The sequence below is a fragment of the Pangasianodon hypophthalmus genome, chromosome 27 (genome assembly GCF_027358585.1).
Source record: "Pangasianodon hypophthalmus isolate fPanHyp1 chromosome 27, fPanHyp1.pri, whole genome shotgun sequence".
NCBI lineage: Eukaryota > Metazoa > Chordata > Actinopteri > Siluriformes > Pangasiidae > Pangasianodon > Pangasianodon hypophthalmus.
Window position 1 is genome coordinate 8,528,688 of NC_069736.1, and position 15,694 is coordinate 8,544,381.

The 15,694-nt window shown below is 38.3% G+C and overlaps 2 protein-coding genes across 3 annotated transcripts; one reads left to right on the forward strand and one right to left on the reverse strand.

The window, feature by feature from the left end:
* The first annotated feature begins 613 nt into the window (after window positions 1-613).
* On the forward strand, window positions 614-1,297 carry LOC113531377 (histone H2AX). Its single transcript, XM_026922085.3, has one exon. It carries the CDS (start codon window positions 709-711, stop codon window positions 1,135-1,137), a length of 429 nt encoding a protein of 142 aa, XP_026777886.1. The 5' UTR covers window positions 614-708; the 3' UTR covers window positions 1,138-1,297.
* Window positions 1,298-1,507: 210 nt separating this feature from the next.
* On the reverse strand, window positions 1,508-15,339 carry hmbsa (hydroxymethylbilane synthase a). Of its 2 annotated transcripts, none has more exons than XM_026922074.3 (14): window positions 15,128-15,339; window positions 12,780-12,833; window positions 12,631-12,703; window positions 12,073-12,122; window positions 11,930-11,985; window positions 9,662-9,739; window positions 9,464-9,541; window positions 9,246-9,321; window positions 8,999-9,112; window positions 7,495-7,533; window positions 6,938-7,057; window positions 5,569-5,622; window positions 5,273-5,359; window positions 1,508-3,668 (listed from the first exon to the last, which is right to left on the reverse strand). In XM_026922074.3, exons 1-14 carry the CDS (start codon window positions 15,152-15,154, stop codon window positions 3,498-3,500), a joined length of 1,077 nt encoding a protein of 358 aa, XP_026777875.1. In that variant the 5' UTR covers window positions 15,155-15,339; the 3' UTR covers window positions 1,508-3,497. The 2 variants fall into 2 exon arrangements, with proteins under 2 accessions (XP_026777875.1, XP_026777876.1); XM_026922075.3 differs by lacking the exon at window positions 15,128-15,339 and adding an exon at window positions 12,916-13,360.
* Window positions 15,340-15,694: the final 355 nt, after the last annotated feature.

Sequence of the window (15,694 nt, forward strand, 5' to 3'; positions counted from 1 at the left end):
TCCTCAGACAGTACTTTTTTTGTTGCAGAAGATATGAGCATCACTAAGAGGATACTCTGTGTGATAAGGTTTAAGGTTAGATTAGGACATTTGATTGAAAAGATTGTTAAGAATTTTGCAAGAAACCAATAAAGATAGATTTGTTGGCTTCCCTCTGGGTTTATTTTTTCGTGCACGTGCACCATAAGACCTTTAAATCCCTTACCAATTACAGGTTTAACATCTTTAAAGCTAATTTAACTCTTTTTAATATATAATGCTCTATCTTTTTTTCCCCTTTTGATGCCTGTGTTCACTTTCCGCCAAAATTCAGTCACTTAAAATTTAGAGGGAGTGCGTGTAATTGGTTTGAATCTTCCGCCTAAACATGATGGACAGAAATAAGAGCCAATGGCAGTGCAGACAGACACAACCACCCAATGAGCTTGCAGCATGAATCAGCAGGGCTGTGATTGGTGTTTCGTTTTGCGCTGTTTATGCACAGCAGTTTTAAACCAATCAGAATTCAGATCCTGTGCCGCATTCGCTACGACAGCAAATAGGAGACTTTGTTCTTGTGGCGTGACCAATGAAAATTTGGGGGCGGGTAGAGGTGGCTGCTTTCGGCCTGTCCTTAAATACTGCAGCAACAAACAGTGAAGCACACATCGATTTTTCTTTAGCTGGAAGAAGCAGAAGAAGAAGAAGAAGAAGAAGACTTCCACGAACATGTCTGGAAGAGGCAAAACCGGAGGAAAAGCCCGCGCTAAGGCTAAGACTCGCAGCTCCCGCGCTGGTCTTCAGTTCCCCGTGGGCCGTGTGCATCGCCTGCTGCGGAAAGGAAACTACGCTGAGCGGGTCGGTGCTGGGGCTCCTGTGTACCTGGCCGCCGTGCTCGAGTATCTGACCGCTGAGATCCTGGAGTTGGCGGGTAACGCAGCCCGGGACAACAAGAAGACCCGCATCATTCCTCGGCATCTTCAGCTCGCTGTTCGCAACGACGAAGAGTTGAACAAACTGCTGGGCGGAGTGACCATCGCTCAGGGTGGTGTGTTGCCCAACATCCAGGCCGTGCTGCTGCCCAAGAAGACCGGGCAGGCCGCGCCGAGTTCCGGCAAGGCGGGAAAGAAAAGCTCCTCTCAGTCGCAAGAATACTGAACAATGACCTGAACTCGTGCTGATTAACATTAAAACCCAAAGGCCCTTTTAAGGGCCGCCCAATTTACCTAAAAAGAGCAACTTCCATTGTCCATATTGTTTCCATGTGTGTTAATGTGCTTTTCTACGATTCTGAATAAATGTTTTTTCGCTAACTTGACACGCTAATGTCTGCTATCTTTTGTTGGTAAAATATTAACGGCAACTTTTGATTCATTCGGAGTTATAATGTACTTTAGCTGAAAAGCTGCTGTAAATCAGTGTTTATTACACTGCTGAAGTAGGACTCATTCATTTAAAGCTAACAGTTAGCATCGAAACAGTTGCTCAGTTTCAGCTACAGAGTAATTAAAATTCCACCAGTGTGAAATAATAGTGAAGAAATAAATCTTTATTTTCAGTAGTTTATGCATTTTACAGATTGTATTATGGCATTAAGGCACGTCTCAGGCACTAGAAACAGCTTCCTGGCATCAGACCCAACCCATAAATGATTCAGTATTGAACAGTGAGTCTCTCAGCCTGCACCTTTCCTACTGAGAACATTACAGCCATGTTTACTTTACTTCCTGAGCACACACTTCAGCCTTGCATTGAAGGACCTGATCCGGGAAAGTGGAATTTATGCATTTCCTACTTAGCTTAAATAGCCAAGACATGTCTGGTGTCCATATTTTGTTTCTTTATATTACCACTGTGTGCAGAGATATGATTAACATGCAAACAATGCTGAAATTAACACACAACCCTGCTGGGGGAAAAAACTGAGTCTGACAAGCTGCTAAATCACAGGCCGCCTTTGCTAGCTGTTAAGGGCTGGTAGAAAGGAAACAACTTGTGAACTTGTGAAATGGTAATGTTTTACTACTACTAATGCTACAAGTTACTCTTTAAGAAAATAACACGACAGTAAGGCAAATTTGAAAATCTCAGTTATGTACTGATTCATTTAGTGAAGTAATTCAGACTAGTAAGTCAGACTATCAGCTTGGCCTGTGTTTTGGCAGCTGGTAGATTGTCAGAACAATATATTATTCCATCCATTCATTCTGGAGGAATGGAGGAATTCTGGAGGAATGGATGGATAGATGGAATCCCAGGGGATCCGGGGTACTAGGTGGGGGACACCCTGGACCAGGGGTGCCAGTCCAACGCAGGGCAAAACTGCACACACACACGACAGACAATGTGGATATGCAATTCAGCCACAATGCATGTCTTTGGACTGGGGAGGAAACTGGAGTACCCAGAGGAAACCCCCGGGAGAACATGCAAACTCCATGCACACAGGGTGGAGGCGGGATTCAAACCTCTAACCCTGGAGGTGTGAGGCAACAGTGCTAACCACTAATAATAATAATAATAATAATAATAATAATAATAATAATTATTATTATTATTATTATTATTATTATGGTGGTGGTGGTGTGTAGTGACCTCAAACACACCCAACCTTCTGTGACATACTGTTATCTATAAACATGGATGAAGTGGATGGATTAGTGGCAGCAATTTGAAACCTCAGTATCTAAATTTTAAAATGCATATCCATTCTGCTTCATTTATAAATTTATGTACAACTGTAGTTGCTGTGTTAGTCTTACAGCTATGGTGTGAAACTAAAAAAAAAGCAAACTCTGAACACCAGAGATCTTGGCTGGTAAACAGGAAATTTGTTCACATTTAAAGGATTTATTCCTTTAACACTATTAATGATGGCTACTGAAAATCTGGGCACCTTTAATCTGTGCCAGGCCTCTTAAGAGGCAGCAGTGAGTACTGGAAGGCACGAGTGTGCTAAAATTAAATGACACCAAGTATTACTGCAATGAGGATATAAAGTATAGGTTCAGGCGACATAGAAGAGAATAAATGAAGCTGCAAACTGCTTCATGACTAAATAATAAAAGGTACAACCTCACTAAATCTGATTTGTTTATATAACCATGGTTTCAGCATAGAATATTATTAAAGAGAACTCAGACCTACTGACCACCAGCTACACTCAAAAAGGTTACATGTAAAAACCCTGTCTGGGAAGCTTTAACTTGGCAAAGAACCTCTTTTTCCTGAGTGCACCTGAGTTAAAGTTACTTGCCATGGTAATCAAGAAATCAGCATGTACATGGTTTGTTCTAGTACTGTCAAAGTACTGAAGATAAATATAATCATCAATGCATTCAGTGCTGAAAACATGTGTTGGGATGACATTGGTAAACAGAGGCATACACTCATTCTGTTGCATCCATTTAAATAGCACTGTTTACACCCCTGACCTTCACTTTGAATGTGTGTGTGCATTTTTCATGTTGGCAGTGTTATCATGTGGATCAGGGTTGGCTGGCGGCTGAAAGAAGCTGTTATCGGACATCGTTGAGCTGTCTGGCCGTGGTAAGGATGTCCTTGGCTCCTTTACTGAGCAGCAGGTTGGCAAGATCAACACCCAGCTTGTCTGCAGCATCCAGAGCCATCAGCGATATGTTGTTGGCTGTGACTCCGACATGAGCGCGCTCTTCTGCGCTGTCGTGCACCTGAAAAAGAACACGATACACATCATGGGTGGCTTCAAAGATGTGTAAAGCTTCAGCTTGTTAGCAAAACATGAAAAGGACTGAAATGTCAAGTAGCAGTCAAATCAAACACTAGACTTGTGGTATAATCCTGAAGATATTTTACTCATTTGAACTCCTACCTGATAAATTCTCTTGGACAAAATGTCGAAGATTTTTTAAATCTTCGCCATTTAAAAGATCTCATGATCGATCATCCATCCATCCATCCATCCATCCATGCATCCATCCATCCGTCCATGCATCCATCCATGCATCCATCCATGCATCCATCCATACATCCATCCATCCATCCATCCATACATGCACGCATATCAGGGTTGCAGTGTCTATCCCAGGAATGCTGAGCATGAGGCAGGAAAACACCCTGGATGGGACACTAGTCCATTGCAGGGCATCATACACACATTCACACACTCCTCCATACCTAAGGGCAATTTAGCATACCCAATCCCCCTACTGGCATGAGTCTGGGAGGTGGGAGGAAACCGGAAAACCGGGAGGAAACCAGCGCGGCCATGGGGAGAACACAATCATCCAGATGTATTTTATTTATAAACCTATCCTACATAACCTTTCAGCTTTAATAAATACAGATTAACTGGGAAGAAACTGTTGGTCTATGACTCGATTTCTATTTAGTTTCTATATGCACTTGTTTTTTTGTTTTTTTTCTGGTGTGACCACTTCTTTAGGACCGTCAGAATGATTTTTACTATTATAATACAACTCACCTTTTCATAATATTCACATACATCATCCATTGATCCATTGCTTTACTTTTAGTCACCTAAACACACACTGACTGAACTTTTTGGCCTTTGTGTTGCTTGATGTACAAAAGGGACTCATATTTAAAATTATTATACATTTTTTAATTAAATGAAAAATATGGCCGTGTAAAATTCTAGCTATATTAATATCTAATATTCATTCAAACACTAAATCATTTAAGCAATATTGTCATTTTTCAATTAAATGTCCTACATATAAAAGTCAGATTATGATGTCCAGCAATGCAGAATCATTGAGGAGAAAATCAATAATTTTTTTCCATTAGTACAAATAGCCAACCATAAAATATCCTTTTTCCTGATTGTGCCAGTGTTCCATCCAATTACAAATTAAATTGTAATATCATATTGATATTGATTTTTTGTAAGCCTATTTTTGGACTTTACAAGATCTGTAATATTCTAAAAGGAAATTTATAAATGTTCCATCTCGGGCGCAGTAAAGCAGAGGATATTTAACCAAGTCAACAAATCAGCTCCAACGTACTACTGCTCTAACTACAAGTCTTTTAAGGAATATACACACTACATCTTGCTTTTTTGCAGCAACTTCATATTTGTTATACTTTTAAACCTTCTATGTAGGACGTGTGTCTCTGTATTCAATAAACCTGTTCATTTATCATCTATCAGAATGGTCTTTTTTGAAATGTTTACACAATTTATAGTAAGTGCATTGTATTTATTACTTACTACTGCCAGGACCTATGAACTGACAGCTCGCAAGGTGAAACGAGAAAACAGAATGTGTGCGAGTGCATGTGCACTTACCATGTTATCTAATTCGATGTTGGTTTGCATGGTGTCCTTCAAGCAGTCAGCACCATCCAGACTGTAAACTGCACCTGTCAAATAGAGCTACAAGCAGAAAACAGGTCGCTTTACCCCAGAAGCATGCACATACTCGAGCTGAAAATCACAACGAGGTCAATGCACTGAAACACAGCTAGCAGTTTCTGTTATCGCCTGGCACCTGAGGTTATTCTCAGTGAGTGCAAGTTCAAGCTCTAACTCGGTCTGTTTATCCTCATTAAGTAATCGTTCATTAGTATGTGTGTATTATTTACCACCGAGTTCTTCACTTCTGTGTGGACAGCGACAGGTACACTGCAGCCTCCCTCCTAAATGCAAGGCAGAGTGAAAGAGATTCACAATACAAGCAAATTAAAGACATTTAATGGAATAGTCCAGTACTTTTTAAGCTTTATCCCTATACACTGCATCGGTAGCGTATGGATGAGCGAAACAGACAAGAATTCTGTCCCGTGTCCCGTGTAGTGAGAAAAGAATAGAAAACCTTTTTACTCCAAACTCTCTTATAGTGGAAGTCTAAGGGCAGTCATTGAACTTTGTCAACAAACATATCAAATACTATGAATACTATGAATTCAAAACTACAACCACTCTCTAACAATAAATTACACTCTAACAATAAATGTCTTAGGATGAGACAGATGTGAGAGAAAGCCTTATTAAAGCTGTTTTATCCAACTTTCTAAAATTATTCATCCAAGATCAGACTTAGAAAATTACATAAGTGATAATTAGTCCAATCGATGAAAGAATGAACAGTACTGATTTTGAAAGGGTTTTAAACCTTAAGGTTTTTAAACTTTTTTTAATAGTATTATGATTATAATATTAAATATGATATGGTCTGTGAATTCAGGCTCTGACAGTTCCTCAACTTCATCTGCATCTCTCAAGTTCATAACTGGTCTCAGCTAGAGACCAAAAAGTATTTAAAAAGTTATTATTTTTGTTTGTACCTGCCCATAATAAATTCTAACATATTTTCTTGGTTCTAATTCCCAAAATATAAACAAAATAGTAGTCTAATTTACATCAGCACAACCCTGACCAGGCAGTTACTAAGGATGAATGACTGAATACTGTAAATGCATTGTGCAGTGCCACATGTTCATATTAACGAACATGGTCTTTCTTTGTCCCAGTAGCTTCATATCTTGCACCTGTATGAAAGTAAACAGCACCTGCTTGCTCCACCTTTCTGGCAAGCTTTCTTTATAAAAAAAAAAAAAAAAAAAAAAAAAAGGAACCAAAAAACCAAAGCAATAGCACCTCTTATTTGTATCTGTGTTTGTATCTGTTTAGGACACGTTATCTATTAATTCTGAATAATTCTGTATTAATGTATTCATACTCAGTTACATCCCAAAAAAACACACATTTCAACAACCCTTAGACTTCCAATATAAGTGAGTTCTGAGGGTTTATTTGCTGAAATTTCTGTCTGTGGTAAATATACTGTACATGCAGAATAGATACAAGACACAGATTGGGTTAAAAAAAAGCTTTAAAATATAAACAAGCTAAGTTAAATGGTTGTCTACTTGTTCAAGTGCACTGCATGTATTTCCAGTACGTCATGCCATATATACTTCTGCATTTTACGTATGAGTGAGGAAGACTAACCAGCTGCTTGAGGAAAGCCCTCTCAGAGATGCAGCGCAGCACAGTGTCAGGGTGGTGGAGGATGGACACCATCTTGAGAATGTCTCTGTCTCTTGCCCTCACTTCCACCGCCAACGCTCCCTACAGTCAGAATTTTTACAGGCCAAGTAAGCAATGTGAACTGGCAGCTGAATATACTGAAATATAACCAGCAGTAACCTGCCAAAGAGGGTGAGATCATTCAGGAATTTTAACTAAAGCTATAGAGGACACGTTTTCCACTATCAGTGTATATTTTATCCTTCCAAATAATTGCAGGGTTCCTACTGACATGCAAACACCACAGAAGTGTTGTGCACTCTTCAGCAACCGTTGGCACAGATGGTTAAACAGGTGTTTCCTTGCATAGGAACAATGTTGCCTTACAAACCATGATGCTTTCAGATGATCTCTTTTTGTACTTAAACAATACTAACCTAGCTGAAACACTAACTTAAAAAAAAAAACAACTAACCAAGATGATAACCTGAAAAAAAAATATCTGTGATTGGCATGGTCAGCCATGTTTGGTCACTCACCTGGCCTACAGCATACATGCAGTCTTCAGGACCCAGAACCTGAAAGAGTGATGAATGATCAGGAATTTATATATTAATATATAGATTAATATTGTATAACATCAGCTTTAACAGTAGTTCCAGTTGGACTGCTGTTCTAAAATGTTACATAAAATGTTAAAATGTTATATTGTTATATTTTATATGGTAACAATTCATTCACAGGGACTTATAATAAACTTATAATAAATGGCTAATAATAAATGGATCTCAAAAGATGCAACAAGATGCAGCTCTAAATGCTTCAACCATAATAGCTACAGAGAAATTTACTGTCTGGTGTCGCATTCCCACCAGAAATCTATTAATGATGGCGCTCAGACAGAGAATGGACCTGTGAGATGGAGTCGCTATTGTTGAATCCTTCAAAATCCTGGTAATCGTAAAGCTGCATAAACAGCACAGTACCGTTGACTCAACGGCCAACAAGGCTCAGAAGAGTTTCAGAGGCAATTAAATCAGTCAGTACTGGTTCAGTGGTACATACTGAATCAATTCTCACCTTCTCTATAACAGTCTGGTTTAGCTCAATCACTGCATGGCTCAAGGCCAGAACACAGTGCATCATCTGATCACATTTCCAGAATGGGTGCATCTCCAGGATCAGGAAATGAGCAAATTCATTGCTGACCCTCTTCACCCAGGCCATAAAGTATTTCAAAGCCTCCCTTCTGGGAAGTTATTCAATTCAATAAGAACCAATATCACGAGGCCCAGGAATAGCTTCTCTCTGAGTGGTGTGTCTTATCAATCATGCTAAACTCTGCCTTGTTAGACATTCTGTTATAAAAGTTACATAAATGCACACTACTTTCAAAAATTATTCATCCATGATCAGACCCACAAACCTACATAAGTGATAATTCTTCCAATTAGATAATTAGTCCAATCTCCAAAAAGATGAACAATACTGATTTTTGAAAGGGTTTTAAACTGTAAGGTTTTTAACTTTTTTTAATATTATAATTTTTCAGTCAAAACATTAAATATATTATTATGATGATTATGATGATTATAATATTAAATATGATATGGTCTGTGAATTCAGGCTCTGACAGTTCCTCAGACTCATCTGCATCTCTTGAGTTCATAACTGGTCTCAGCTAGAGACCAAAAAGTGTTTAAAAAGTTGTTATTTGATATTTATAGTTGTTATGGGTACCTGCCCATTATATATTCTAACATATTTTCTTGGTTCTAATTCCCAAAATATAAACAAAATAGTAGTCCAATTTAGATTCAACACAACCCTGACCAGGCAGTTACTAAGGATGAATGACTCAATGCTGTAAATGCATTATGTTGTGCCACATGTTTGCATTAATGAACATGTTCTTTCTTTGTCCCAGTAGCTTCACACAATGCTGTGTAATGTGCTCAAGAGCATACAAATACTGTGTACATATATATAGTGATATATTATCTAGTGCTAACATAAGCTACAGTGATTTTAATATGTAAGCACCTGACTGATACGGCTCTCCCAGCCCATGCGCTTGAGACCAGCTGCAGCCAGAATGATGGCAGCGTAGTCATCCTTCTCATCCAGCTTCTTCAGACGAGTATTCAGGTTGCCTCTCTAATTCAGCTGAGTAAAGGATTCATGTGGCTTGTTGCTGCTGAACACAAGCACCTTTTTTGCACTCTAAAATACACAGAGCATTTTAATACACTCTCACACACACTCACGCACACGGCTTTAGGCAGGATACAATGTTTTCAAATTCCAGCTGTGGGAACCTTTTTTTCAGCTGTGCCGCTCGGCGGAGTGAGCTCGTGCCAATCACACTGAAAGAGGATATCAAGGTCACACTGGGTAAGAGATTGATCTATCTATCCATAGCAGCAGGATTGGAAAATAAAAACATTACACCAGACTATGAGTATGATGAAATGGTTGTTAAGAGCAGCCCTGTGTGAAAGGGTTTACCTCTTTTCTGGCAGGGTGTCCAGAGTGAGTCCAGCATTCTTTGGATGAAGCACTACAGCATCATGAGGATTTTCACGTCTAAGGAACAGACAAAATCACTGCTCATAAATGCACAAACTACACAAACAGAATGATATTAGAGAAAGATGGATTTATATGTGGAGTGTGTAGGAGAGTGTAGAGGATTAGAAAACGTACTGGAGAACAGCACCGATGGTGAAACCAGGAGGCAGTGAGGTAGGAAGGTCTTTTAGAGAGTGCACAACAAGGTCCACTCTGGTGTTGGAGTGGGGGGAAAAAAAGGCTCAACATATTCAATTGTTACAAAAGATATGTTTAAATATGAAGGAGCATCTAAAAGAAAGATCGATCTTAGTGTCCACAAAAAAAAAACAAAAAAGTTAGAATTGCTACTAAACATTCCTATTCTCTACATTGCAGAGAAGGACCCTTTTCTCCAAAGACAAACAGGAAACGTGGAGAAAGTATTTAATGTGCTACTTGCTTTACCTTTTAGGTACAACGCTTTTGGAAACTCAACCAAGAATGTTTTTAAATAACAAATCAGAAGAGTAAGAGTGTGATCAACCCTGTTGCTGTGGAATAAATTTGGCCAGTGACTGGATAAGAGAGGTGTGCCTGAGAACACATAAATGAAATGATCTTCACATTGCCTTATTACAATATAATTCCTTGTTATATTTCTTATTACAATATAATTCCTTGTTATATATGTTCCTTGGAGAAGAAACAAACAGGGACACACTACTCAATTCAGGGACACACTACTCAATTCCCAGTTTACAGACCGGCTGCCTTCCCTTAAGGCCCACACATAATTTTGGCAAACTATAAAGTTTCAATCTTTCTTTCATCTGTTATTATGTAATTTTGTTATGCTTCATCTTAGATTTATATAAAACTTTTGTTCATCATGTTTGTAGGGATCTCAGGGGTTCGGGCAGTAATCAGGAAGCAGGAGGCAGGCTTAGAACAACTCAGAGGCGATTTATTCTGAATTTTTTCTTCCGCATTCAGAGGTCTATTTAAGTTCCACCCACACACACACACTCGCACGCACACGGCTCTGTGCTGGATAATACTCTCTCTCTCTCTCCTGAGGCGCTCGTCTCGCTCTCTCTCCCTTATCCTCGCCCCAGCTCACTGCCACACAGAATACTCGTTAGTAAAATTCCCCTCAGGTGTGGATTCCTTACCACTCGCCTTCTCCGGCTCCTCCTTTCATTCACAAACCGGCGCTCGACCACGCCCATGCTTCCACAATGTTGTTTTGATTGTTTTGCATTCTTATATGGATACGTGAATGCTCACAATTCAGTTTTGGTAAACTCTCATGTAAGTGTGGAATAAAGTCAATATAAAATATCACTCAGAAATATCAGATCTTGAATAAAGGAAAGTTTATCTAATATTTCTCATTATGAGATTATTATAGAACAAATAATCACCATTAAGCCTATTTCTATACAAATCGACTTTCAATTTCTTTCATATTAATATTTCTTGACATAAAAATGTCAAGCTTCTAATCGTTTAATTTGATTGGCACAATTTTGCTTCTTTCTAGAAATAAACACATACAATAAGGACAATTATCTGCCGATAAGACAAGCTTGAAATGAGTAAAAAAATCTAGAAAATAATCTTATTTCTGTTTAAAGAGAAATATTAGTTGAATTTGCCTATATGCTAGATATTTTCAGATATCACTTTCTGCAGAGAAAAAGCTTTTATAAATAAAAAAAATCGAAATGTTTACATGTAAAGCATACAGTAGGTTCTGCTAACTGTCTGTGTATTGGTGTGGAACATCAGAAAACAATAAGAGCATAGTACGCAATTTATACTTTACCTACAATATAAACAGCTTTCTTAAGTTACAGACTGGTCACTGGCTTTTCAGTTTTTTTCAGGAGACCGAACAAGACAGTGGAGATATATTTCCAGATCAGTTGTACAACAAAACTGTGTTGTTCATATATGTAACAGAGCATGATCGAAACTCTATTGATTGGTATTGCATCATTTTCTTAATAGATGACATGACTATGTCCCTGGCTAACTACAGCATCACAGTATGTTTTTTTATAAGTTAGTATTAGTGTTATTAAATATTTCACTTTAATGCAACATGGACTGCCAGCAGCAGCCATTTTAGCACCATGATTTGCTCTCAGTGGTTTAGGAGAAGCTTTTAGTGCTTTTGGATTGAAAAGGTAGTCTTAAAGGGGCCATATTTTACTTACATATGTTACTATATGGCACTTGATGCCTGAAGCTCCTTAAGCCACCAATGGATCCTCTGAATCTACTGCTGTAGCAGTGTTCTCACAGTAGATGGCGCTACACACTCAAGCAGTATATCTAAACTAAACATTTTAAGCAGAAAGTCTAAGCATTTAAAGCACAATCAAAGAGCAGAACAGCAGAATGGTCAGCTCTTACTCGTTTCTCTCAAGGGCATTCTCCAGCTCTTTGGTGAACAGACTCTTCTCTCCAATCTGTAACAATAAGAAGAACATATTTATACACGTATAACGACATCCCTTCTTAACATCCCTCTTGTCAGGACAGTGTGTTAACTTTACCTTTGATAAGGCAGTGTCAAGGATTTTGTCTCCGATTGTCGACATGGCAACTGTGAAACACACACAGGAAGAATGTAACAAAAATAGGAGTACTGTGTCACATTCTGACATCAGCACTGACCTCTTTGACAGAAGAGAGGACAGAAGTGGTGTGGATTACACACTCTCACTAAAACACAAACGCTCAACTGTTAGTAAAGGATTCTGGGAAGACAAGAGATGACAAGAGAGAGAGAAGAAAATGAGAAGACCCAGAGAGAGACCAAAAGAGAAGGAGGGACATGAGGGACATGATATAATGAAACAGAATGACGCAATTGAAGGAAAAGAAAAGGAAAGGAAAGGAAAACTGGATAATAGACATGAGTAGAGAAAGAAAGAAAGATTTCATTGGTCAATGAAAGCAAGAAATAGATTGAGCAAGAATGCAAGACATCAGAAAGAAATCAAGAAAGCAAAGCAAGAAAGAAAGCAAGAGTTGATCAAGAAAGAAACAGAGCAAGAAAGAAAGAAACAGATTATCAAGAAAGAAAGAAAGCAAGAAAGAAAGCTCTATACCTATCTCTAGCTGCAAGTCTGGATAGAGCTCTTTCAGTTTCTCGGCCACGCTGTCTGTCTGAATCCGAGCCAGCTGAAAAAGAACACATAAGTGACACAGCACAACTTCATGCATACAATAAAAAAAAGGCATGATGTCATGTTCTGACCTGGCTTTTCCTGGTTCCGATGCGAATAATCCGAGTGACTGTTCCATTTTCTTCCTGAAAGGCAGAAGTCAACTTACAAATCTCATACAGCCTTACAGTGATACTAGAAAACACAAAGTCTTTCAATTCAACTCACTCGTATACACTTAAATGGCCCTTCCATCTTATCCCATAAGCCTTTAGCTAGTTTAAATATTTAAGATGAAGTGCACTTGTCTCCAGACCCTGCTAATGAATGAACTCTGGGGTGGTGGCTCGGAAAGGAAAGCTGTCCCTTCTTTAAGGTCTTAATCCACCCTCCCAACGCCCTGCGTCTTCTGTACAATGCTGATAAACTAACATCTAACTAACTCATTGTTAGCTGGTGTGTCAGTGTGTGCGGTGTCAGATACACACACATATCTCCTTCTTCCACAACACTGCTTCTGTTCATTGCTATTAAGTCATCTTAACTGACATCTTAGCAGATGGCTGAATCCCAGATAGCTCTCTACCCCGTGTACAAGTGCACAACAAAAGCAGAAAAGAATGGTTCCTAAGTGCTGATAATATGGTCAAATTTTGAAGTTACACCAACATCATAAGGTAATCTGGTTGTCTGTTCTGTAAATTGGATGTCAGTCCTGAAAACTGACCTGACCAAAAAAAAAAAAAAAAAACAAACAAAAAAAAAAACCTGAAACTAGCCCAAAAAAACTGAGCTTTGGAACGATGGTGTTAAAGCACATTTCTATAAATCAATGGTCACTCAAAAGAGGTCACTGTTATTTCTATAGAATTAAAAATGTGTAGAGTTGTGAATAAGGACTTTATGAAGACTAACATTTTGTTGAATATCTGACTGCCCCTATGGATGAACCTCCACTGGAGAACAGATCAATAACCTCATATTAAGCCAGTGTTATTTATCATCACTTCCACAAGGCTTGGCATTCAAGGATTGCTATTTAATCAACCCTTCAGGATAGCAGGAGTGCTCCACACATTTATAGACAATGTGCACATACATTCACGGTAGGCCTTGTTCAAATTTCTCAATAAAAAAAAAAAAAAAAAAAAAAGTGTCACAACTACTGCCTCAGTTGTGACACTTCTGGTCAGAGATAAGTAAGCTAAGTGATGTAGGTCTTATTACACTTTTAAGAAATTTCATTTTTATTGTTCATTTGTCAGGGGCATGGCCAAATGGACAGCGTAGTGCGTCTAATTCGATTAATGCAGACATAATGATATACAGTTAGGGTCATAAGTTTACACACGCCTTGCAGAATCTTCAAAATGTTAACAATTTAAATTAAAAAAAAAGAGGGTATATTGATTGGTGTAAATTATTTTATCGTTTTTTTCTTATTTTTTCATTTAGTACTGTCATTCAGAAGCTACATAAGATATTTACATGCTTCCCAGAAGACAAAATAATAAAAATTTTCACTGATTATCCTGTTCAAAATTTTACATCCCCCTGGCTCTTAATGTATCGTGTTGCCTTCTTGAGCATCAGTGAATGTTTGCACCTTTTGTAATAGTTGTGTACGAGTCCCTCAACTGTCATCAGTGTGAAAAAATGGATCTCAGCATCATATACTACTGTTGAAAAAGGGTCAAATATGCAAAAGATGCTGGAAAAGTAAAGAATTTGCAGGACCTGGAGGATTTTTGTGAAGAACAGTGGGCAGTTTAATTGCTCAGGACAAACAAGGGCCTCATGAACAACTATCACAAAACATAAAAACAGTCGTTGATCATCCAGGTAACAGCACACAGTATTAAGAATCAAGTGTATGTAAACATTTGAACTAGTTCATTTGTGTAAATTCAGTTATTATTGTGTTTTCTGGATTATATGCAAACATCTACTATGTGAAATAGCTTATTCAGGGCAGTACTAAATAAAAAACAAACTGCAGCTTTTATGATCACTTTTTTAAAAAAAACAAAATTATTAACATTTTGCAGATTCTGCAAGGCGTGTGTAAACTTATGACCCCAACTGTACAACCATGTCCTAGACTCTAACACCTAGACTCTCCAGTCACACCACTACATTCAATGCATTGATTTAATCCACATGCCAAAGGTAAAAGACACCATGTATGAGCCACATGTCACATATTAGACACCTGAATTGTTCAGAACAAAGAATAATTCTAAATATCAATTTTAAATACCTAAACTTGCTCCGTTTGACCCCGTTTTAGTTTCTTTAGTCCCGCCCATTAGTACTCGCTCCTCCTATAAATGAAGGCTATTCAGTAACTAACCCCAGAAGTTCAGCTCGACATTAACGACAACCAATCAAAGCTCTGCACAGATCTCTGGCGCTCAAACACACAAGCGATAAAACTTACTTCAGTAGTACTAACTTCTTGAGACATCTTCCTTGCCGGGAAAAACGAACAACGACGATAAAAGTTGCTTTTTCATGCAAGAATTTCTAATCACGGAAGTGAAAAAAGTATCTGTTTTTGCATATTTAACTGACTTTCTTCACCAGCTACCAAGAGTATATCCTCGTGACCTCGCTGCTAACTCGGTTCCCACTAATGCGGCGCAGAGCCGGTGGTGTTCATGAGCGTCATGTCAGCGCTGACTTGCGCAGAGGACTGCGCATTTAATGGGCTATATTCGTTATAAGGATATTTATTATATCTCACATTTAGGTCGTATATATTGAACGGCATTACACATATTTAATGACAGATGTCATTTACAAATGTCAAATAACAGAATTTACATAGTAAAAAATTGTCTATAGATAAATAGTAGATGGATAATTAAATAATAGCTAACAACCTAGACAATGAGAGAGACAAAGAATGAAATTATTCCTCATACATGTGGTATGTACAATGGTTTTAAGAAGCAATGGGTAGAAAAGATATGATTTATGATTTAACGTCAGCACATACAACCTT